At 35.0% G+C, this 24,230-nt stretch overlaps 1 protein-coding gene across 8 annotated transcripts in view; it reads left to right on the top strand.

Moving 5' to 3' along the window:
• LOC132130611 (formin-binding protein 1-like) overlaps nt 1-24,230 on the top strand; it is a 69,775-nt gene that overhangs the window by 15,373 nt on the left and 30,172 nt on the right. For 2 of the 8 annotated variants that reach the window (XM_059542368.1, XM_059542373.1), the window contains exons 1-4: nt 14,787-14,986; nt 16,661-16,776; nt 19,623-19,673; nt 19,762-19,909. In XM_059542368.1, coding sequence (XP_059398351.1) covers nt 14,945-14,986; nt 16,661-16,776; nt 19,623-19,673; nt 19,762-19,909 — 357 coding nt within the window. In that variant the 5' untranslated portion in view covers nt 14,787-14,944. Of the gene's footprint in view, nt 1-14,786; nt 14,987-16,660; nt 16,777-19,622; nt 19,674-19,761; nt 19,910-24,230 lie in introns of those variants that run through there. The other 6 variants (XM_059542372.1, XM_059542375.1, XM_059542370.1 and 3 more) reach the window with 4 other exon arrangements.

Consider the following 24,230-nt stretch of genomic DNA (forward strand, 5'->3'; position numbering starts at 1 on the left):
GTGAGTGACAGTGACAGGGCGCGTACGAGAGAGAGCCCCGGCTGCGCGCGCACTCACAGTCTTCAAACAACACGAGCGCTTCTTGCTCTCTCCCTCCCTTGTGCATATTAATCAAAATCATTAAACACGATAGAAAAAAGGGGAAACACCAAAGTTTCACGCGCGCTCGCGCACTCACAGTCTTCAAACTACACGAGCGCTTCTTGCTCTCTCCCTCCCTTGTGCATATTAACCAAAATCATTAGACACGATAGAAAAAGGGCGGAACGCCAAAGTTTCACGTGGAGCATTCTGAGATTTTTTTTTTCCATGACAGGCTGCTGGCTCCCACTGTTAATTTTTTTTTTTTTTTGTACAACCCGAATTCCGGAAAAGTTGGGACGTTTTTTAAATTTTAATAAAATGAAAACTAAAGGATTTTCTAATCACATGAGCCAATATTTTATTCACAATAGAACATAGATAACGTAGCAAATGTTTAAACTGAGAAATTTTACACTTTTATCCACTTAATTAGCTCATTTAAAATTTAATGCCTGCTACAGGTCTCAAAAAAGTTGGCACGGGGGCAACAAATGGCTAAAAAAGCAAGCAGTTTTGAAAAGATTCAGCTGGGAGAACATCTAGTGATTAATTAAGTTAATTGATATCAGGTCTGTAACATGATTAGCTATAAAAGCTTTGTCTTAGAGAAGCAGAGTCTCTCAGAAGTAAAGATGGGCAGAGGCTCTCCAATCTGTGAAAGACTGCGTAAAAAAATTGTGGAAAACTTTAAAAACAATGTTCCTGAACGTCAACTTGCAAAGGCTTTGCAAATCTCATCATCTACAGTGCATAACATCATCAAAAGATTCAGAGAAACTGGAGAAATCTCTGTGCGTAAGGGACAAGGCCGGAGACCTTTATTGGATGCCCGTGGTCTTCGGGCTCTCAGACGACACTGCATCACTCATCGGCATGATTGTGTCAGTGACATTACTAAATGGGCCCAGGAATAATTTCAGAAACCACTGTCGGTAAACACAATCCGCCGTGCCATCAGCAGATGCCAACTAAAGCTCTATCATGCAAAAAGGAAGCCATATGTGAACATGGTCCAGAAGCGCCGTCGTGTCCTGTGGGCCAAGGCTCATTTAAAATGGACTATTTCAAAGTGGAATAGTGTTTTATGGTCAGACGAGTCCAAATTTGACATTCTTGTTGGAAATCACGGACGCCGTGTCCTCCGGGCTAAAGAGGAGGGAGACCTTCCAGCATGTTATCAGCATTCAGTTCAAAAGCCAGCATCTCTGATGGTATGGGGGTGCATAAGTGCATACGGTATGGGCAGCTTGCATGTTTTGGAAGGCTCTGTGAATGCTGAAAGGTATATAAAGGTTTTAGAGCAACATATGCTTCCCTCCAAACAACGTCTATTTCAGGGAAGGCCTTGTTTATTTCAGCAGGACAATGCAAAACCACATACTGCAGCTATAACAACAGCATGGCTTCGTCGTAGAAGAGTCCGGGTGCTAACCTGGCCTGCCTGCAGTCCAGATCTTTCACCTATAGAGAACATTTGGCGCATCATTAAACGAAAAATACATCAAAGACGACCACAAACTCTTCAGCAGCTGGAAATCTATATAAGGCAAGAATGGGACCAAATTCCAACAGCAAAACTCCAGCAACTCATAGCCTCAATGCCCAGACGTCTTCAAACTGTTTTGAAAAGAAAAGGAGATGCTACACCATGGTAAACATGCCCCGTCCCAACTATTTTGAGACCTGTAGCAGAAATCAAAATTGAAATGAGCTCATTTTGTGCACAAAATTGTAAACTTTCTCAGTTTAAACATTTGCTATGTTATTTATGTTCTATTGTGAATAAAATATTGGCTCATGTGATTTGAAAGTCTTTTAGTTTTCATTTTATTAAAATTTAAAAAACGTCCCAACTTTTCCGGAATTCGGGTTGTAAAAGCACTCTCTGTATTAGCTTAAAGCATTCAAGTTTACATTTACATACTGTATTCTTTCAATTGCTCTAAACAAGTATTTTGGGTGACCTTTTTTATTGAATACTAGACATCAAGTTGTTGTAATTTTCATCTGAAAGAACTTCTTTTTTCAGTAAGCTAGGCCTTATGTGTTCAGTAAGCTTGTTTCAGTAAGCTATGTGTTTTCAAGGTTTTATTGAATGCTATCTCTATACAAGTGCAAAGTAATGCATTCTTAGTCAGTCTTTTATTTTGTAATTTTAAGAGCAATAAACATATATTGCAATGTTAAGGAATTTATGTTTTTTTTCATTCAGATATGTAAATCAACATTAATATGTATAAATTGTTAGTAGTGAATTAATGGGGAGATAATCGAAATCAAATCGGTCTGAAAAATTAATCGTTAGATTAATCGATGCATCGAAAAAATAATCGCTAGATTAATCGTTTAAAAAATAATCGTTTATCCCAGCCCTAGTGCCGTTTTTATCGAAACACTGAATGGTATAATTTGAAAATGTTTATTTAACGTTCAATTTCTCACAACACTAACTTGTAACATTTTCATTTTCTAATGTAATGAAAAGTAAAGGTTTCAAGTTTTCTTTACTAATTATATAAATCTCAAGTTTTCAATACCAATTATATAAATCTAAAATAAATTGAAGCCAATTTTATTTCAGTTTAGTTTAGATTGAGAGTTTTAGTTAGTTTAGTTCATTTTTCCTGAGTTGTTTTATTTATTTTATTATTATTTAGTTTTAGTTAACACTAACAATAATAACACTGGTTTGTCTTCAGAATGTTCCATCACTAATTTTTTTTCGCCACTGAAACGACTTTCCTTTTCCGCTGACATCATCAAGCCCCCTCATGTTTTAGCCCCTCCCCCTAAACCGCCTTTTCAAACAGAGATCCATCCAATCAGTTCTCAAAGGAATTCTCATTGAATATCCTGTTTGACTTGGAATTTTGTCACAAGAATTTAAGTTCTTCTCCTTTTAATAGTTCAGAACACATGTAGGAAGTTTTAAAGTGCCTGTGTATTTGGCACATGGAGCTGCGTGTGTGTGGGTGAGTGTGTATCAGATTTCCGCTGGCACACATACCTCACATACCCTGTAAACTTTCCCTGTCACTATTAAACACACTCGCACACAGAAAGATATTCAAGCATGCTGTATTTTCCCTGAGCATGATACTTTTAAAGAAACACACATAAATGTGCACTGTGCTCCAGCAGCTGTCTGTCTGTTTGTATCTTCTGAAGGCTGAGCAACCTTCAATAAAGATGTATTTTCAGAGGCAAGCCAGGAGACGACAGGACAGATACCAGCTAGCTGCATGCCGACAGACCAAATCAATAAAGTCTGGCCACTTCTAGTCCTGCCAAGCCAGACTTTTCACTGTCAAAGTCAAGTATGGGCCAGTTTGAAGCTTTTTCCTGGCCAAGAGCTGCCCTGTTAGACAGGAAGAGACTGTCTGTGTATTTTATCAACATGTTAAGCAGCCAAGCAATAATTTTTGTTTTGTTTTATGCATAGTACAAGTCAAAAGTTTATAATAGTTAAGGTTTTTGAATATCTTTGGAAGTAGTTTTTCACGCTCACCATGTCAAGTAAAAACAGTAATATTTCTGAAATATTATTGCAATTTAACAAAGTAAGTTTTCTGTTTGATTGTTTATTTTTTTCATTGCTCCAGTCTTCAGTGTCACATGATTCTTCAGAAATCATTCTAATATGCTGACTTACTGCTCATGAAACATTTCTGATTAATATCAATGTTGAAAACAGTTGTGGTTAATGTGATGCTGAAAATTCAGTTTTGCATCACAGGAATAAAGTACATTTTAAAATATATTCAAATAGAAAACACTTTGTAAAATTAATTATATTTCACAATATTGCTGTTTTACTGTATGTTTGATTAAATTAATGGTCAGCAGAAGAGAGTTTAAAAATGGTTATTATTTTAAGCTTTTGACCGGTAGTGTGTAATATCATGCATGACATGACCCACAACATCTTCATAGTTTCATTTCTGAGTTTCATTACCTGTGAAAATCTCAGTTTTAAGATCCTCAAAGGTGAAGTCGGAACTCGTCTTATGTAACATAATAAAAAGTATCATTAGGCAAGTATAGAAAATGGACAAAAGCTGGAAATTCAACAATGAGTCAAGTGTGTTTGAGTTGCACAAATCATTCTAGGGATTGGGTTTTTGAGGGTGTGTAAGAATGAAAGTGCATTGCTAATGCAATTTCACAATGTGTTTGTGTGTTTCCTTGAGCCAAATTCAAGTGGGTAATGAGCTTAATAACAAAAATGGCATCAACCAAAGTTAATCTCCCAGTGCATGATGGGTAATCGGCCACAGTGGCTTAGAGCTGAAACTCATTTCTTTCCCTTCATCTCAACTTGTTAGAAGTTTTGTTTATCTGTCCATGCAATTGTACCTATTTTTGTTTTTCACGATATTTTCTCAGGCTGCACTGTTTTTGTGTTTTTGTGACGATGCATGAAGAGCTGTATGATTTTTTGAACAGAAGGCAGTCGATGGGTTCGCCCGGACCCCTTTTGACTCTTTACCATCTACTGGAGATAAAGATGCTCAGTAGTGTGAGTAGTCATAGCGACAGCATCCCTCAAAGACTAGACTGGACATACTATTACTATAGTAAACAATTTATTAAATGACTCTTTGGAATAGTTGATTCTGATTGGTCAAATGTGTCATTCTGTCATTCAAATGTGTCAAGGTTTTAAATCCCTGCCGCCAAGATGCTCCTCTGTCAGTCACAGATTATGGAAAGTGAAACATAAATCTATAGGGGTGGATGGATTTATTCACACACTATAAAATATTAATTTGAAGCTTCTTTCTTTTCAGATTCTTACAGCTTTATCATGATAGGCTGTATATTAACTTATTGGGATAAAACCGGTAGTTCTATGTGAAATCAGACATTTGAGCTCCCCCATATAATCATAATGGCATAATCAATAACAGCCCTCAAATATTCGAATGTTAGATTGGTAGTCGAATCAGGCTCCTCGAATCAAAGCATCGATTCGTCGACTATTCGGGGTCACCCCTGGAAATTTCCCTGGTTTGTGTAGGTTTTTCTAGTGGAGTGGATGAATTGTGATTTTAGTGAATTTCATCACTGTTCTGGGAGGCTAGGTACCAGGGTGGTTTGTCTTGTGTCAGCTTGGACTCATGAGTTTCCAGCACACATCAGCAGAGCTAGAAAATGAGTTTGTGTGGCTGAGATCACACAGGATGAACATGAGTGTGTGTGTGTGTGTGTGTGTGTGTGTCATCATCCTTCCCGTCGAAGTGACTCAAATTCCAGCTCTCACTTGTAGGTGGGGACATTGAATGTGACAGACAGATGGGACTCCACCCAAAACCACTTCAGTTACTGTTTTTGAGAACTGAAGCTACTGTATCAGGAAATGCGTAAAAATGTGAATCACGGTCATGCTTTTCTCTCTCTATCTCTCTGAATACAGTTAGAGAAACCCTAGCAACCATAAAGAACAGCAGAGAAACTAGCAACCGTATAGTAACATACTAAAATCACTGTCCTACTGCAACTGCATAGAAACACACTGTCAACCATTCAGATCACCTTATTTGCTCTCCCTCCCTTTTAGAATAGCTTTTGCAACTGCTCAGAACTACTTGGCAACATGTAGTAGCTTTAGTAGTCTAAAAGCCCCCAGTTTTTCATTGTGTTGAGCATTTGTTTGCGTTTATGAACATCTGAGACCTTCTCTCAGCAGTGGAAAGGGATTTATGATGCTACCGGTGTTTATTGAGCGGTTGTGGTGATGTTCTCTTGGGTGTTTTAAATCGATGGGCTATTCCAGAGCAGTGTACTTGTTATGATGCCCTACTGTGTGTAGAGAAGACATGGATGTTTTCATGTCACAAAGACAAATGTTGGTGATAGGACCATCCAAGTGTGTGTGTGACCCTTCTGTGTATCATGATTAAGAGGTTACAGTAGCTCTGTTCTGCCTTTTCTTCCAGCACAAAGACCCTGTGTGAAAGACCAGAGGACTGGCATTCACACACACACACACACACACACACACACACACACACACACACAAACACAAATTGCTCAACATCTCACACAAATATTTCTCTCTGAATGCAAACCGCCTAAAAAGTGCCAGCCACAATGAACAGAGGCTATTGAGCGAAGAGAGAGACCCTTCTATTTTCTACAATGAGCATAACTTCAAAACAACTCATGACGATTGAAAACCCCTACCAAGCACACTCATATAGCACAATAGCTGTTTACATGCACTAATTTTCAATCAGATCTATTTTAATTTCAGATTAGGAAAGTTCTTATTCTCAGATTATTCAGTTTCATGTGAATTTATGTGTGCTGAAACTGTCAAGGCTAATTGGACTAACTTCTCATCAGGCCATGTTTTTCGAGGAATCATTCATGTCTGTTGAGTAAATGGCGCTAATACGTTTATCAGACTGACTGACAAATTACTAATCTAATTTACCATGTGATAATATAAAATTCTGACTAAAAGTGCAGGAGAGATAGAGATGTTATAAGGTGTCTGTAAGTTCTGTGACTTTTTGGTTTGTAGCATGCAAAAACCAAAACCATGCATTATGTTGTGAACCAGCCTTTGATAATGTTTATGATGTTGTTCACTTTTTATACCCTTCAAGTAGTCTTACAGTTATTTGTTTACCTGTGTGACTCAGACTTGTATATGAGTGTTTTTGTGGAGGGAATTTATTGTTGATGGTGTTTTGTTTCGGTTTCATGGTGTCAACTGATGAACAGAAACAGAATCCTTGAGGTGTGAGTGTGTTTGGAGTTTTGGGAACTTTCCTTTTTTTGGTAATTAAATTAAAAGCTCACAACAAAGACTTTAAGACTTTTTAGGTTGATTGACAGCACAGAGGGTACACAAGGTAACTCTTTACTGCTCTAAGAGGTCAGCAGTGGAACTGCAGGCCTCACTAATTAAAAAAAAAAATGAGCAGTGATGCGAAAATGAGAAATGTTTCCTAATGAGCAGACAATGGCTGATTTCCATTTTATTTTTTATTTCAACTTCCTAAATTATCACATTATATGTACCCTGTACTATTTATTGTATTTAATTTTACTTCCTAGAAATTACCATCATATTTACCATGCACTAAGTATTTTTTTAATTTTTGATTTTAACTTCCTAGAGGTGAGAATCATATGTATTCTTCAATATTTATTTTCTGACCATTACTTTATTTAATTTATTTTTTTACTTCCTTAAAGTGACCATCATTTGCGCATCACTGTTTAACACACATACGGCTATGGCATTTTATTCTCAAAAAAAATTTGGAAATGAGTGGAGTTCTTCATTAGTTTAGCAGTTAATTGTCCCAAAGTACCAAAGCTGTAGCCTGATGAAGCTGGTCTCTATGGCTAAATTAAGGGCAGATTTCATAAGGATGTAGAGTGAATCATGTTGTGTGGATGTTGAGAGTCTGTTGAGTTCATAGCAGGAGGGTAAATTAAAAACACATTTCAGAATGTGTTTATTCGTTTATTCATATGTTTATACATATTTCAGAAATGTTGAGAGAAAATCTCTTACGAAAATGACAGTTTCCACCAAAATAGTAATTGTTTCTACTGTAAGACCAAAATAATTTCTCAAAACAGTGTGAAAAGCATTAACAATCTTTTTGTCATTTTAATTTCAATATTTTCTGTAAATGGTTTCCAGGTCATTCATAAGTGGGTGTTTTTGGTGGTTGTTAGGCTAGGTTAGGTTGTAATTGATGACTGTGTTTTTTTCTGGATGGTTGCGATGCAGTTGCTAGGGCATTTTGGGTGGTTGCTATGCAGATGCTATATTTTAGGAGCTGCATAGCATTAGCAATCACTGAGAACACCCTAGTAACAGTAAAGCAAACATAGCAACTGTATATAGCAAAATTGATGACTGTTTTCTTTTTTTTCTGGATGGTTGCTGTGTATTTGCTAGAGTGTTCTGGGTGGTTGCTTGGGCATTGATAGGTGCTTCATAGAGTGATCTGGGTGTTTCCTATGGGGTTGCTAGGGCATTCTGAGTAGTGGTCGACCGATATTGTTTTTTGACAGCCGAGGCCAATATTTTGGAAAGCAGGGGGGCCGATAGCTGATATAAAGGTAATATAATTTTATTTATTTTATTTTAATTAATATTTAAATAAAAAGAGTGTCTGTAGGTGATGGAGGAAAGTTCATACGATGTGTTCCTGTGGCTCAGTGGTAGAGCATTGCGTTAATAACTGTAGCCTAATAGTTGCAAAATATAAGTCTATGGTAATTAACAAATAACCTCAAACACAGCGTTTCCTTTAGATTGGCAGATTTGAGCGCAGGAAAATACAGTTTATGCATTCATCAAATTAGTTTAGTGTTGGGCGATGGATCTTGTTGGGAAAGCAAATACCACATCGCCGATCTGGAGTCATCAGAAGGCCAATGTCGATATTTATCGGCCTTGGCGATATATCGGTCGATCACTAATTCTGAGGGGTTGCTGTGCAATTACTATGGCTTTTTTGGTAGTTGCCATACAGTTGCTAGTAGTGTTGTCAAAAGACCCGGTACTTCGGGACCAAGTCGGTACTAAAAAAATTTAAATGTGACGGTACCAGGTTTCTTTAAGTACCGGTAGTACCGAGGTCCCGTTCAAACCCGGTTCAGCGCTATGATTTCCGCGAAGCAGAAAACAAGGATGGAATCTCAAAATCCAGTCATGAAAATGAAACTTACATTTTAATATGGACAGTCATGGAATTTATCAAGGTTAGCATAAATTAATCAAATCAAATCTCCATATGGACCAGTATCTGTAAATGTTAAGCCGCAAAACTTGTTTGAAATATGAATCCGTGTTCTGCGCGTCTCTGTGTGAATTAATGAATGGCAGAGACGTGCGGGTTTGTTTACTACATAGACTGAAGCGCATGACGCTTGCATTAATTTCAGCATCTGAGCTTCAGAGTTCTCTCTCCATCAAGCGATCTGAACTTTTCAGTTCATCTCAATGGACGCACAGCGCACCTGTAATTGATGCTCTGTAAACTCTTTGTGAAGGCGCACAACTCACCGTCGCTTTACTGATAGCGCTGTTTCTCACACATGCAAAGAGAGAGAGAGCGAGAGTCTTACCACGCTGAATCGACACGCTATATGTAAACTATTCTTTGTTGTCTTCTCCTGTCAAAATAATGGAGTTCATTTAGAATTATTAATATTCATTTTCGAACAAGCAGAAGACATACCGTTTTCTCCGGTAGTGGGCGGAGCTAATGCGCAAATGGCAATTTCATTGGCTGGCGCTGATCTCTTACCGTCCCTGTTTTGATTTCAGCAAATCATTTTGACCGAATGCAGACAACGTGATTAATATTCATGAACCCAGCAGCTCATCAATTCATAGTGCATTGTATATACATTAGTATGATAGTAGAATTAGTAGTAGTATTATCTTTTAATAATAATTAATATGATCTATTACTATTTTTTTACAGAAACCCTCAATGACCAAAAATATCTTAAGCATCACCACCAGTCTTAAGTTCAGTTAAAATGACAAATATGCATTCATTAGGCCTAAAAGTTAATTTTTACATAAAGGCATTGTGCTAGAAATATTACTATTATTTAGTAAAATGTATGTGATACTGCTACTACTGTTGAAAAAATTTAGAAAACTTTATTTTTTAAAGAAATAAATCACAATATTTCTTCCATGTTTTAATTTTAATAGCAAATCCCCTTTATTTACCAAAAATAAAATGTTTAAATTTCATAAAAACAGATTAAATTTGGATGAAACTTGTTTACTGTTTTTCATAATTATATAACTTGTAGAAAAACTTTTTTTTTCTAAACACAATTGTAAATAAGTATAAAGAATGGCATTGGTTTTATTTTTAGTGCTAAAAAGTTTTTTTTTTATCATATTTTTGTGTTTTGCTTTGGTACCGAAATTGGTACCGAGAACCGTGGATTTTCACTGGTATCGGTACCGAATACTGAAATTTTGGTACCGTGACAACACTAGTTGTTAGCATTAGCAATTATTAAGAATGCCCTAGCAACTGCATAGAAATCACCCAGAAAGGTTGATTATCACTGATCTATATATGTGTTCTCTATTATATATCAGTGGTGATTACTGGTTTTTCTTGGTAGTTGCTATGCAATTGCTAGGGTGAGGTTAGTTGCTTGGGTATTGGTTGGTGCTTACTACAGTGTTCTTTGGTAAAACATTTATCACAGAAATGCCGGGAACAAACAAACAAACTGCATCCACTGTTCTTATATGAACCCTGAAAGAGAAATACTCCATCATACGTCCACCCCATTATTTAAAACTTTGGCTATGTTTAGCATCCAACCCTTTTAAAGTGTAAGTCAGTCAGACTGCATGAAAAAGCATTAAACCTCCCTTTTAAGTGTAATACTTGTGCAATAGTGATGGTTGTCAGCTCTCAGTGTCTGACTTGTGCTCTGCTCTTCAGAGTCTTTGGATTTAATGAGTTCATGAGAGATGCGTGAACTCTAGGATTTCTGGGTGTCCCATCAGAGCACACATTGCCTATTTATAGAGAGAGAGAGAGAGAGAGAGAGGAGGCGTGTGTGCATGTGTTTCTGGATGATGGAATATGTGTCGTACAGCTATTCTCATGCTCGTGTTTTTGTGCAGTTGTGTGTGTTTTATTTCAGGCTGAATTACAGCATTCTTCCATGCTCACAAGAATAATTGCTATGAAAAATTGTTGTTTCTTCCATATATAGACTAGAGTATGACCTGATTTTTGAATTAGAATCTATGATGACATCATCACATTGATCATAGTAGTGCATTTCTGTGTTTAAAGGAATAGTGCACCTTAGTGGCTGTTACATGACACAGTTTTTATGTGTTTTGGCCGTACACCTACATAACAACAGTGTTTCAGGGGACTATAAAGGGAAACTTTTGAAAATCGTTTTTATGAATGCAAGTTTTTGGAAACAATGTTGTTATAGTCTCTGTGTAAACTACAAAAGTCCAAATTTATAAAAATGGTGACGTCATGCACACACATGTCATATTATTAGGCAACTTCCTAAAAAAACACCCTACCAATGGCATAGTGACTACCCAGAAAGGTGATTACAGTTTTTTCTTGGTAGTTGCGATGCAGTTTGCTTCTTGTGATCACTTATGAATGGTATATTTTCCAAGTAATTAAAATAAGTCAGTAAATAATAACTAAACTTTTAGGAATGTGCATGCATGAAAGTGTGCTTGTGTTTCTTTGTATTATGGATAAAAGGCAACAGAGGGGTTTTAAATATCAGACGTCTTTTAAATTCCTTTCTTTCTCTCTCTCACTCTGAGTCATTCTCTCCATTTTCCCCTCCAGTTGCTCAGTCATCACCACCTGGCAGAGCTTTGAATTTTACATGCGTGCAGCTCAGACGCCTGCAGCCGAGCATGTATGTGAGCGCAGCCTCTCCTCAATCCCTCGTTTCCATCCAGAAACGAGGTTACAGCGGATGCAGCTGCAGTCTGTTCACTCTCTGTTCAGGGTCAGCTGGTGACCCTTCGTGACCCTCATTAATCCACGCCGACTCGCCGTGCACGGTGGGATGTTATTGCAGACGTCGCGTCGATACAGTGGATATAATGACTCCATCACCTCTACCCCCAAACAGAGAACTTTACAATTTATTAACATTGTGGAAATGCTATGAACAAACATTCCATATCATGTTAATAGGATTTGATAAATGTTCTCACAGTGCTTGGAGGAAAAAGTCTCAGTCTAGCATTGCTTGAATGCTAGTTGGGCCATATTCATGAAACTTCTTTGTAAATTGTTTAAAGTATTTTTGTCGTTCATATGTGATGTTAAATTGCTTCTTTTAATTGTAATTTGATGCAACAGGTTATGTAGGAATGGATTTATAAAATATAAGGATAGTTTTACACATTTGCGCACATTTGCATTTAAAAAAGGCCCAGTATTTTGAGGAGCACATTAAGAATGTCCTCATCACCGTTGAATGATTTTTTGCAATAATAATAGCTTTTTTCTTTTAGGATGATACAACCAGTGTTGGGTAGTAATTGATTACATGTAATCTGGATTACGTAATCAGATTACAAAAAAATAAGTACTTATAGTTAGATTGTATGTCATTTTAAAGTAATCATATTACAGTTACTTTTTTATAGATTACATAATTCCATATTACTTACACAATTGCAGTTTTCCCTTTCTAAAAAAATCCAACTGCTTATATGTGACCTTGGGCCACAAAACCAGTCTTAAATCGCTGGGGTATATTTGTAGCAATAGCCAAAAAAAAAAGATTTTTCAAATAGTTGCATCTCGGCCAAATATTATCCTATCATAACAAACCATACACCAAACAGCAACTAGTCAGGTGACCATAAATGCACAGAAAGTGGAAAAGCCACAATTAGTTGAATTTAACATTTTAATTTAATTAATTATTAGCTTTTCATCACCTCACGAACCCCAGTATGGGAAACCTTGACCTTAATGCACTTTTTGATGTTAACAAAGAATGGAAAATATTTTCTTATGAGTTAGATCAAAAGTATCCAACATATTATATTACTAACTACAATTTTCATTATGTAATTTGTAATGGCCTACAGTTTGTAAGTAATCTACTCAGCACGGGATACAACATTATTTGTATGGAGTATTTACGTGTATATTCAATAACCATTACAAGCTAATGTTCCCATAATATTAAATTGTTATAAATGACATCATTATACTATGTTTGTGATGTAACATTAACACAAATACATTGACACATTAAGACTTACAGTAAGAAACTAGGATTTTAACATTTGCACAACCAAACCAAACCAAACCAAACGTTTCAATGCTTAAAAACTTCAGAACCTAAATTGTAGGCGCCGAAACGCTTTTGTTGTGATTGTGAATCTCCTATTGTTGTTTTGTTCCTCATTTGTATGCCGCTTTAAATAGAAAGTTCTGCTAAATGCCTGGATGTAAATTCCTCATCAGGTAGTATATTGCTTGCGAGAGCTGTGTTGGATCTATCTGTTCTTTGGTTGTCGCTAATATCGGGCTTGAATAAAGAAATACAACTACTGAACAACTGTAAATCTGGCGCCCAGACGCTCGTTGGGTCAGCTCCAGATGTGGAGTATGTCTGCTTTATGCTGGTTTGAGGGGTTTAATCTGTGGATAGAGACAGACGCTGGATTATAATCCAGCATTATAACACTGGAATCAGTATTTGATACTGGCGGACGGACTGGTTTTGACCGGAGAATTGTGCTGGTTTGAATCGGCACGAAGTCTTGGTCCTGGTTTTGATTTTCCAACCTGTTTTGGGCTCAGTGGAGATGGGGGCCGCTTCATCATTCAAAGAACCATGGACTAAAATATTGTCGACTCAGAGGGTAAATGAATATGCTTTTGTAGTGCACTACTGCACCAAAGAACGTATTATATAGAGTTTTAATAATAGTATTCATTTTGACATTTATAATGCTATGCTTTTATTTTTATATTAATTTTTCTAGGATGAGCCACTTTTGTTGTACTGTTCCTCATTTTTAAGTCACTTTGGATGCAAGTGTCTGCTAAAATGTAATGCACATGTAAATTGGATGATACCAATCCTAACCTTTACTTTTAGCTAAAAAGACAGTCATACTATACCTAGATGCATGTGAAATAACATTATTTATTCCCTTTATGAAGAAATGTTCCATGTGGGGGCCATCCCTATAAGGTGACATTAAGTTTTGATGTTTTCAGTACTTTGTCTCTTGGAAAATTGCTAAATCTGTCCTAATGAACAGCGACACAAAGCGCCTTTACTTCTGGTTGCAGTTTCAAACCCGGAGACTTTGGCTTTCATAGAGCTAGTCTAGATTCGTCTTGCACTTGTTGTGCCTCACAATGTTTGCATTGCTGAAAATGTCAGACAGCCAAGCATCCGTTCGTCACATTATACGCCGTCTCACTGATCACAACCACAAGATTGTATGCGATCATACAGCAGATTTGAAAATGCTGGGTGTCTGCTTCTCTTCTAGTGTTTCTTGTAGAGACTGTGTTGTGTTAGAGGAGGTGATCTGTGTTTAAATGAGGCCGGCTAATCGTATTAGGTCATTTGAATTACCCAGATGCTGACAGGGGACTTTGGCACTGTGTGTGTTTCTTAGCCATATTCTTCCATTGGTAGTTTTAATAGCTTCACCAGAAATGAAAATTCAGTCACTGTTTACTCACCCTTGTGTCGTTCCAACTGAAATGCTGTTATTTTTTCCATTGAACACAAAAGTAGGAATTTTGAAAGATTTCCATGTCGTTCTTAAATGGATTGATCATTTATAGGGAGCGCAAAACAGAAAATCACAAAAAAGACAATAAAGATATCATAAAAGTAGTCCATAGGATTTATGTGGGGAGTGTTTAATAATTGTTTACAAAATTTCAGTCTATTCCTCACACGTTATTTCAGAAGATATAGCATGCAAGTTATTTGGACTTTTTTTTGTAATTTTGGTTGGGTTTGTTCAGATTAAAATAATTCATATTGTTTTGGAACGACATGATGGTGAGTAACTAATGACCAAATTTTCATTTTCGTTGAACTGTACCTTTAAATAATAGACTTAAAGATATAATTCGGAGTGCAGAAACCCACATGAACATCCTGTGTGCACAAACACACAAGGTTTGAACGTTCATCCTGTCTGCTGGCTGAATGCATGCGGATAGTTGCAGTTTGCACGAACAGGAATTGAAGAGTTGTGTCTTATTTCATAAGGATAAAGTGAAATGGTCTTGTGCGTCTAACGCTTGTACGGACAGAGGGAGTAATTATCTGACTGGATTCTTCAGACTTCGAGATGGTTGAAGAGAAAATGGGGGAATGCTGGAGTCAAACGAAGGTGATCGAAGTGAAATTACAGTACAGGACCATTTACGTGTTGAATTTAGGGTAGATTCTGTTTAATGTGTGAAATAAAGTTGATGATATGATTTCATTGTGCACTGTAAAGATTTCAGCAAAGAAATTAAATTTCAGTCATTGTTTACTCAGTCTGACGTCATTCCAAATGCTGGTATATTTTGCAATTTTTTGACACAAAAGTTGGATGCAGTTCTTTTCATATAATGATCATTTATAGCAATCAAAAAAGGAAATAAAGAGAAATCATTAAAGTAGTCCATACAGTTTGTTTGGGGAGTGCTTAATAATGATTTGCATGGTAAAACGTTTTTAAATTTAAATTTTAATCTGTTCCATTTCTTGTTCCAAAGCTATAATTTTACTTTAAAAGACATGGAACAAAGTATGTAAATTCAAGCATTGTTATCAGGAAACATTTTAGGATTTTTGAGTTGCTGTAAAATGAAAATGTCTGGGTTTCGTTCTTTGCAGAACTTAAAGGGATAAGTTTCTTTCCTCTGGAAAGAAAAAGAATACTATGGAAGTCTGTGGAGACCAACAACTTATTGGTTATCTAAATTCTTCAAAATGTGTTCAATAGAAGGAAGAAATTCATACCAAACTTGAACCTTTAAACAGGTTCTTGTATGAAAGCAGATTTAAAATAAGTTTTGGCTCCAGTGTAGAATTGAATTTAATAGTTTAGAGGGACATTAGCAAGAACTTCCTGTTGTGTTTCGGTATATGTGGCATTTTTGGGTTTGGTTTTGTACAGTCTAATTACATATTCTTCGTAAGATGTTAGTGCAGTATATAGGATTTCTTGCTGGTCAGATACCGATACTGGATCAGTTAAGTCAAAGCATTTTCTGTCATATTTTACCCAACATGCAGCAGGCTCTTAAACTGAGCCCGTGACGTCTCAGATGTGTGATCAGTGTTAGCTGTGTTAGTTTAAAATCCTATACACACCCCTCATCAAACCTGCAATCATCAGTAGATGACCACAACACAAGATATTAATCAAACATTCAAGGCCAGCAACTTGAGCTCTGCAAACTTAATGTGGGCACATGCGTTTCTGAATGTGTTTGAAGTGGTGGGATCACATTTTTTTTTTTTTAATTATTATTAGTGTTTACTTTTCCTGGAAATATAAAAGCACCTGTATTCAGATTTCAGTTTTTTATTATAAAACTTGAACTGTTCACTCTGTAGATTTGGTTCCTTCTGTTTTTCTGATAGGAAACCTCCAGAGACATCTTGAACTTGATGCAGTAGAGATCCAAGCTTTAATTTGTTAATTAATAAACAATCTACAATGATTTGATCTGGCGAATTTAAAATTGCATGTAAAACTGATACATTTAAACTGTTTTTCAACCTCATACTGCATAGTTTGCACTTATTACTTAAGTAGCATCACTATAGCACATTCATTGAAAATACAAAAATTCATGCATTCTTTAAAATGGTCAGTATTTTTGACAGTACTTGCTTTCATGTCAGTATCATGGTGGGTTTTTCCTGTCCACTTCCTGCTGATCTAGTAGAACGACACGTAGAAACTTTCTTTGTGTGGTAAATGTTATTTCAACAGCTGATTTAGGATGTTGAAACTTCAGTCTGCACTGTTATTGTGTCAGCTTTAACATCTCTCTTTCTCTCTCAGGATCAGTTTGATAACCTGGAAAAGCACACACAGTGGGGAATCGATTTTGTGGAAAAATACACCAAATTTGTGAAGGAAAGGTCTGAGATCGAGCTTAACTATGCAAGACAGATCAGGTGAGTGTTGCATCAGCCTCTGTGATTAATACACGTGCACTTAACATTAAACTTTATACATGAAGACTTCTAAATGATGTATACAGGCTTTTATCATGGAATGGGTCATTTTCAGTTGCAGAATAAATAATAAAAAACCATTACACCTTAAATATGCTTATTATACTGATTAAACTGCAGAATTAGGAAGAGTATTATGCTAGCATGACTATTGCGATTATAAGAGGTCAATATATCTGTGAAAAATATATTTCTAATATGCAGATGTAACCAAAACATATACAAAAAATGCATGGTGTGCATCTAAAAAAAAAGTATGTTTAACGTATATTTATGCTTATAGACTGTAAAAATGAGTTTTAAAACAATGAGTAACATGTTTCTACTTAAAAATTTGAGTGTGTTAATCTACATTTTATTTTATAAATTTTATTGCAATTATTATTTTATTCAAAATTGACTGGCAATAAGTGAAAATGGTTCCAAAATGAATCCTACATCATTTAGTTTTCAGTGTGTATGTATTTATTTAGCTTTCTAGTGAATACATGTATATATACCCTGTTGTTAAAGATGGATTAATCCATTTTATGCTGGTTTAATCTGGACTCTCAGTCTTGCCAATCTGATGAAAACCTCTTTAAAACCAGTCAAATAAGTCTGATCAAGCTCGGAGACCTTTCTAAGCACAGGTATGTTTCCTGTTTCCTGCCACAGGGTCACCGTCAGTTTTAAGGGTTCTTCCACCCAAAACCCCTCTTTAACCCCTGAATTGCATCTGTCATGTCTGTGTTAATAAAGACAGGTGCAGCTGCTTCTACTTCATAGTGTAAACACACACACACACACACACACACACACACACACTACACATGTGATGGTGCTGCTGACAGCTCAAGGATACAGGAAGAAAGGGCTACATTTGTGTTTTCTGTGTGTGTTAGATTGGGAAGAAAATGCAGGTTTCCGTGGTAACAAGGTGCCAGCATGGTGTTCCTCGTTGGTGACCTACATTTGCACCGGCCAATCAAGTGCCACGACCCCGCCCCCCATTCCAGTTATAGGATTTAGAACTCACACACACACACACACAAACGCTGACTGTACATCAACCCCCTCCACATAGCAATGGGAAACCCCTTCAATTCCCAGATTCAGCAGGGGGTTCAGCCATCTAACACACACACACACACACACACACACACACACTGGATGTGATGAACTGCACTTAAAACCTCAGATACACTACTTGATAGAATTGAATTCTCTGGATAGATGATATAAACAAATGATCATGTTTTTATCCTTTACAAAAAAGTACTATGGCAGTACTGTGTTTCTTTAATATATACACATTAAAATACCATATTTATCATGTTAAATGGTGCTTTTATGACATTTCAATTATAGATGTGTTAAGCAAAACATTGCATTTACTTTTTTCCCATTCTATATATTCATGCTAATACCATGGCACTTCTTGAAAGGGATACAGCTTCAGTGGCATCTATATACATACACTAGCACATGCACAGCAGTTTTACTATTTACACACATACACACACACACACACACACACACACACACACACACACACACACACACACACACACACACACACACACACTATGATCTCTGATACTGTGAACAAGAAATGGACTTGCATAGAGAGCAAATTAGACAAGATTATAGTCAGTACGTGTGTGTGTGTGTGTGTGTGTGTGTGTGTGTGTAAGACAGGAACACAGTTAATTTTATTTATCTTCAGGGAAGGAAATTGCAGCGTTGCAGTTACAGAAACATTTAATGCTGTGCAGGAGAAAACATCCAGATGTGATAGATAGATAGATAGATAGATAGATAGATAGATAGATCTGAGTGTGTGTGTGTGTGATATACTGTATGTGTACTGAGAACACTGTGCAATATTAATATTAGTATGTTAGTGTGCTATTCTGAAGTGTGCGTGAGTGTGTGTTTATTTCAGTGTGTTTTTTACCCTTTGGCAAGGTGCAGAAGCCTGAACACACACACACACACACACCCTGAGGCAGTGATGATGAGCAGACGCTCTGTATTTACAGCTGATGTTAATAGTATACACAGAGAAACATCTGACAGTGACGAGAAAGGCTACAAAGAAAGAAAGACCGCCTTTGTGTCACAGTTTCCACACACACACACACACACACACACACACACACACACACACACACACACACACACACACACACACACACACACACACACACACACACACAATTTAAAGTGTTAAAATTCAGTTTCATAAAATTCATAGATTAAATATTCAAATTCATAAATATATGTATTCTTTCATTAATGGATTCATTTAGTCATTAATTCACAGATAAATAGGTAGTTTTTTTATTCATAAATTCATAGATTAATTTGTTCATTGATTCTTAGATTACTTTTTAATTAATATTTAATTTTGTGTTTTTTCCTTGAATTTTTTTTTTTTATTATAGCTTTGCATAGCTTTTGTAAGTCAGAACAATAATTAAGCCAATAAAAATATGTGTGACTAAAAATAGATTAGAGCTAGAACTGTAAAATCTATTTAAGAGCATGTGTGTGAATAAAAAAAGTCCCCTTTAAAAATGATTTTGTGATTGTTTTTTTAATATCTTATATTGTAATATGTTGTAGTGTATAATTCTAAATGAGCAGCTTTGGGACAATATGCTCTGGTTGTATACTGCAATTTAATAAAATATAGTTTAACAGTATAGTATATAACTATCGTAGAAATAGAAATATTATGAGAAGTACGGTAGTATTAAAAACATATGCAGTAATTGGTTTCTTGTTTTTAATTTTCACAGGAATCTGTCCAAGAAATACCAGCCTAAGAAGAAAGAGGAAGATGACAATAAGTATGTATCAATTTGCTCATTTCTTTCATCATTGATATTAGATTTGTTTGGTGATGTCTCACACCGATGGTGTCCCGTCCTGTCTTAGGTACACGTGGTGCCGCGCGTTTCATTCGACGCTTAACGAGATGAACGATTATGCAGGACAGCATGAGGTCATCGCAGAGAACATGATGTCACAGATCATCGCCGAGCTCACGCGATACACACAGGAAATCAAAACAGAGAGGAAAGCGGTGAGATATATATATATATATATATATATATATATTTATTTTTTTATTATTATTATTATTTATTTATTTTTTTTATTATTTTAATTTTATTATTTTTTTATCTTAAAAAAAAAATTCTGTATTTTTTATTTTTTTGGTCATTTAAATTTCTTTTAAATGTTGGATTTGTATTTATTTTTATTTTATTTTGTTCTATTCATGTTTATTTTATTTTATATTATTTTTAATTACCTTTTATATTTTATTTTTTGTTTTGTTTATATACCTTATTTTGTTATTTTGTTTAATTTTAAGTCTGCTTTTTTATGTTTATTTAAATTTATTTAAAAAAATTTTATTGCAAGTTCATCATCCGGACATTTTCTCTTCTAAATGATCATATTTGTCAGAATTACAGCACATCTCGCTCTTTTTTTTCATAAATACAGATGCTGTTGCAATGTATAGGCTAAAAGTTTCTGTTGTGTGTATTTGAATTACACTCATTTGTGTGTGTGTGTGTGTGTGTGTATTTCATCATTCCACATAAACACACACACACACACACACACAGATGAGACACTGAGCACTCAAGGTCATCGACTGTATGATTTATATGTCCAGACAACATTGAACAAGAGCGGTATCAGAGCACAAAATGCATATTTCATTTAGCAAATAAGATGAAGGCATTTAGATGTCAACCTGAAGAACTCAGATTTCCCAGCATTCAACACTCACACAAACACTGAGCAGGGCTCCATGGTGTCTGTCTGGACGATTTCCCAGAATGCTGCTTCTCTCCTGTTTCATAAACCTATCATTTCTCTCTCTTTATCTGTCTGTCTATCCATTTCTTTCTTTTGTCAGCCTCGGTACAATTGCTTCATGTTGTTGATTCGATACACACTTGCTATTTTCGGATGTATTTGTGCACTTATATAAATATATATATGTATAACTTGTAGTTTATTCTGTAGTTTATGCATTTTGCAATAGAGAATTAATTAAATTAAAAACCGTCTTGTTCCATTTTCCCTTGTTTAATCCAGACAGCATATGGTCTGGTGTTGTAATTCTCTATTAAACCCTCTGTTGAAGAAGCTTTACATTGACTGGGCCTGTAACATGTGTTGAAGACATGCTCCATCTGTAGGCCTTGTTCAGAAGTTCTGGGATGTGATAAATCTGCTTCATATCACTGCACTCGTCCAGATCCAGAAATCACTAGCTGAGCTTTTGCAGGGAAAAAGAAGAAGCAAGAGAAGAACGAAAAACAAAAGCACATAAATTTAAGACAAAGAGCAGACTGGTCTCGTGTATCCAGATTTTTGACTAACAGCGTAAAGCCGTATTCAGGCCAGGAGCCGCCTACTTAAGAAGAGACTGTCTGACACACATGTGAAGTTGTTTTTATGTGCCATTTAGAAGCAAGTTTCTCTGAAATTGATACCTAGAAGTTGATTTCAGACAGTGTTCTCAGTTCCAAGAAAATAATATTTTAATTTTCTGTATTTTAATTAAAAAATGTTTTGTTCTTTTAATTTCTTTTTAAAAGGTGTTGCATTTTTATTTTATATTTTTATTTGATTTAGTTGTATTATTTTACTGTTTATATTTTATTTCATTGTTTTGTTTTGTTTATATACTTTATTTCATTATTTTGTTTCTGGTTGTTTTTGTTGCTGGTATTTTGTTTTTGTTTGTTTTTGTTTATTTAAATTATTTTAAGATTTTATTGCATTTACATCAATTTTTAGATTAAATTTTTTTTTAATTCTTTCATTTTTTTATTTTTGTTTATTTATTGTTATGTTTTATCTTATTTATTTTATTTAAAAAATTTTGTTCATTTTAATTTCTTTTTAAAATTTTCATTTTATTTTGTTTTATGAATTTTTATACTTTAATATTTTATTATTTTGTTTTGTTCATATACTTTATTTTATTATTTTGTTTAATTTAAAGTATGTTTTTTGTTTGTTTTTAAGTTTATTTAAATTTATTTTTAATTTTTTTCCATTTAATTTTATTTAATTTTGTGTTTTTCAGATTTGTCCTTTTCAGTTTCGTCTCTTTTGTCTGTTTGTCAGGTCACATTTTTTTCTCTGTTATTTATTTCTCAGCTGTTTTAACAGAAAGGTTCTCAGTGAAGCTTTGTTTTTTAAAAACAGCTAGAAATCTACTTCCTCTTTAAGAACAGGTGCACTTCTTCTGATTGGCTGAAACTATAAAGACTGATTCCAGATCAGCTGTGAGTTTAGATTTCACTTTGTTAGTTTGTTCTAAGGGGCCTCAAAAAGCAGAAGAATTAGACTGTTGTTGAGCACTTTTGCCCGTTGTGTGTGTGTGCGTGTCAGTTTTCACGTTCATCTGTTTTTAAAGAACTGAGAGGGTCAATAAAACTCAACTGCAGTTTAAAATACTTTAAATACCATAAATAAATATACCATCTTGTGTATTTGTTTGTTCATTCGTGCTTTAAAAGTTTCGATCGCTGTGCTAGACACAATTGGCCTCCTTCAGCATTGACTGACTGTGTGGTTTTGTACCCATAATGCTTTGTGCTGTATAGCATTTTATTCACACGCTGCATGCCTGCATTCCTTATTCAGCCCAGAAACTCAGCGATGAATACTAAACACACTCACACTCTTTCATTCATTCACTCATTTGCTCACTGTCAGTCCTTCTGTCCGGTCTAAACACACTTCACTGATTCCGGTTCAGTCACCAAAGAGAACTCCTGATGCATAGATCCTAACTTACACTTTGTGAAAACATTTTGCTTCTGAGTTTTTGTTCGGCGGCACCTGTGTGAGATTCAGAAATATAAGTGTTTTAATTTATATGATTATTTCAGGAATATTCGAAATGATACTTTTTCAATCATTTAAGACATTTTCGGATTACTGTAATATTTCTTTGGTTCATGAAAAAATGTGTGTGTGTGTGTGTGTGTGTGTATATATATTAGGGGTGTAACGGTACGCAAAAATCACAGTTCGGTACGTACCTCGGTTTTAAAGTCACGGTTCGGTTCATTTTCGGTACAGTAAGGGAAAGAAATGCAAACATTAAACTGCAGGTTGTTTATTACTATAAACTTTTTTTTAACAATTTGTTTACACTTTTTTAAATACTTTTTAATAAAATGTATATAAAATAAAAAAAGAATAAGAAATAAAATACTGCTGCAAAGTTCTCCATTAAATAAAATACTCTGTCTCAAACCATATGTGTATATATATATATATATATATATATATATATATATATATAATGAATACAGAACACAGAATAATAAATATATTTCTATAAATATCTGAATAAATTTAAAACCAGATAAATATTAAATTATATAAATTGTAAATATTAAAATTTTAAATCCTTTTAGAAATATTTTACATTTTTAAACATAAATATATTAATTACATTTATTTTATATATATATATATATATATATATATATATATATATATATATATATATATATATGCATATCTTAAATAAAACATACTGTTATAATAATAATTAAAAAATAATTTATGGTTAATACATTTTTTCTACATTTGAGAATTTTAACATTTAAAATATATTTTTTTGTATTATTAATAATAAAATATTTATATAAATATATTTCTATATTTTTATTTATTTAGATATGAAAAAAATACATTTTTTATGTTCTAATATATATATATAATATGTTTTATTACATTATAAAATATTATATATTTTAGGAATGTTCTAAATGTTTTCAAACAGATCAGCGTTTCATAAGTATCACAGAACTGTAGTATTTACACTCTTAAGGAAGTCAAACACTGCATGACTCGCACATTTATCTGGATAGTATTTGACATTTTTCACCTTTAAAAGAGGGCTACTTAAGATCCAGATACAGTCTGCTATTCAAATACAGTAAAATACATTCAACCAAGTGGAAGGACAGTGAGCTGTTTGTCTTGTGTGATTGCACTGATATGAACGGTCTGCTGATGTTTGATGCTGTCTGACTCTGTGTAGTAAACAGGATATTGAGTCTAATCTGTGTCATTAAGACAGATCTGACCGTCTGACATTCACTACAGGTGTCTGTGGGCTTTACAGACAAGACGAGACTGGACTCAGAGTTATCACAAACATTCATGTTATAGGAATTAATAAGGAATGCTCCGGGTTCAGTATTTAGACAGTAATTCAGATTTACAGTAAAGCCGTCTTCAGCTGATCTCAGACCTGCTCGAGAAGCAGCTCTTTATCTGTGTGGCACACTGAGCTCTTTGTGTGGGAGATATTTGAGCGTTGGCCAAACGAACACTTTCCTGGAGTGCTCAGG

Source organism: Carassius carassius, chromosome 47, assembly GCF_963082965.1.
Source record: "Carassius carassius chromosome 47, fCarCar2.1, whole genome shotgun sequence".
NCBI lineage: Eukaryota > Metazoa > Chordata > Actinopteri > Cypriniformes > Cyprinidae > Carassius > Carassius carassius.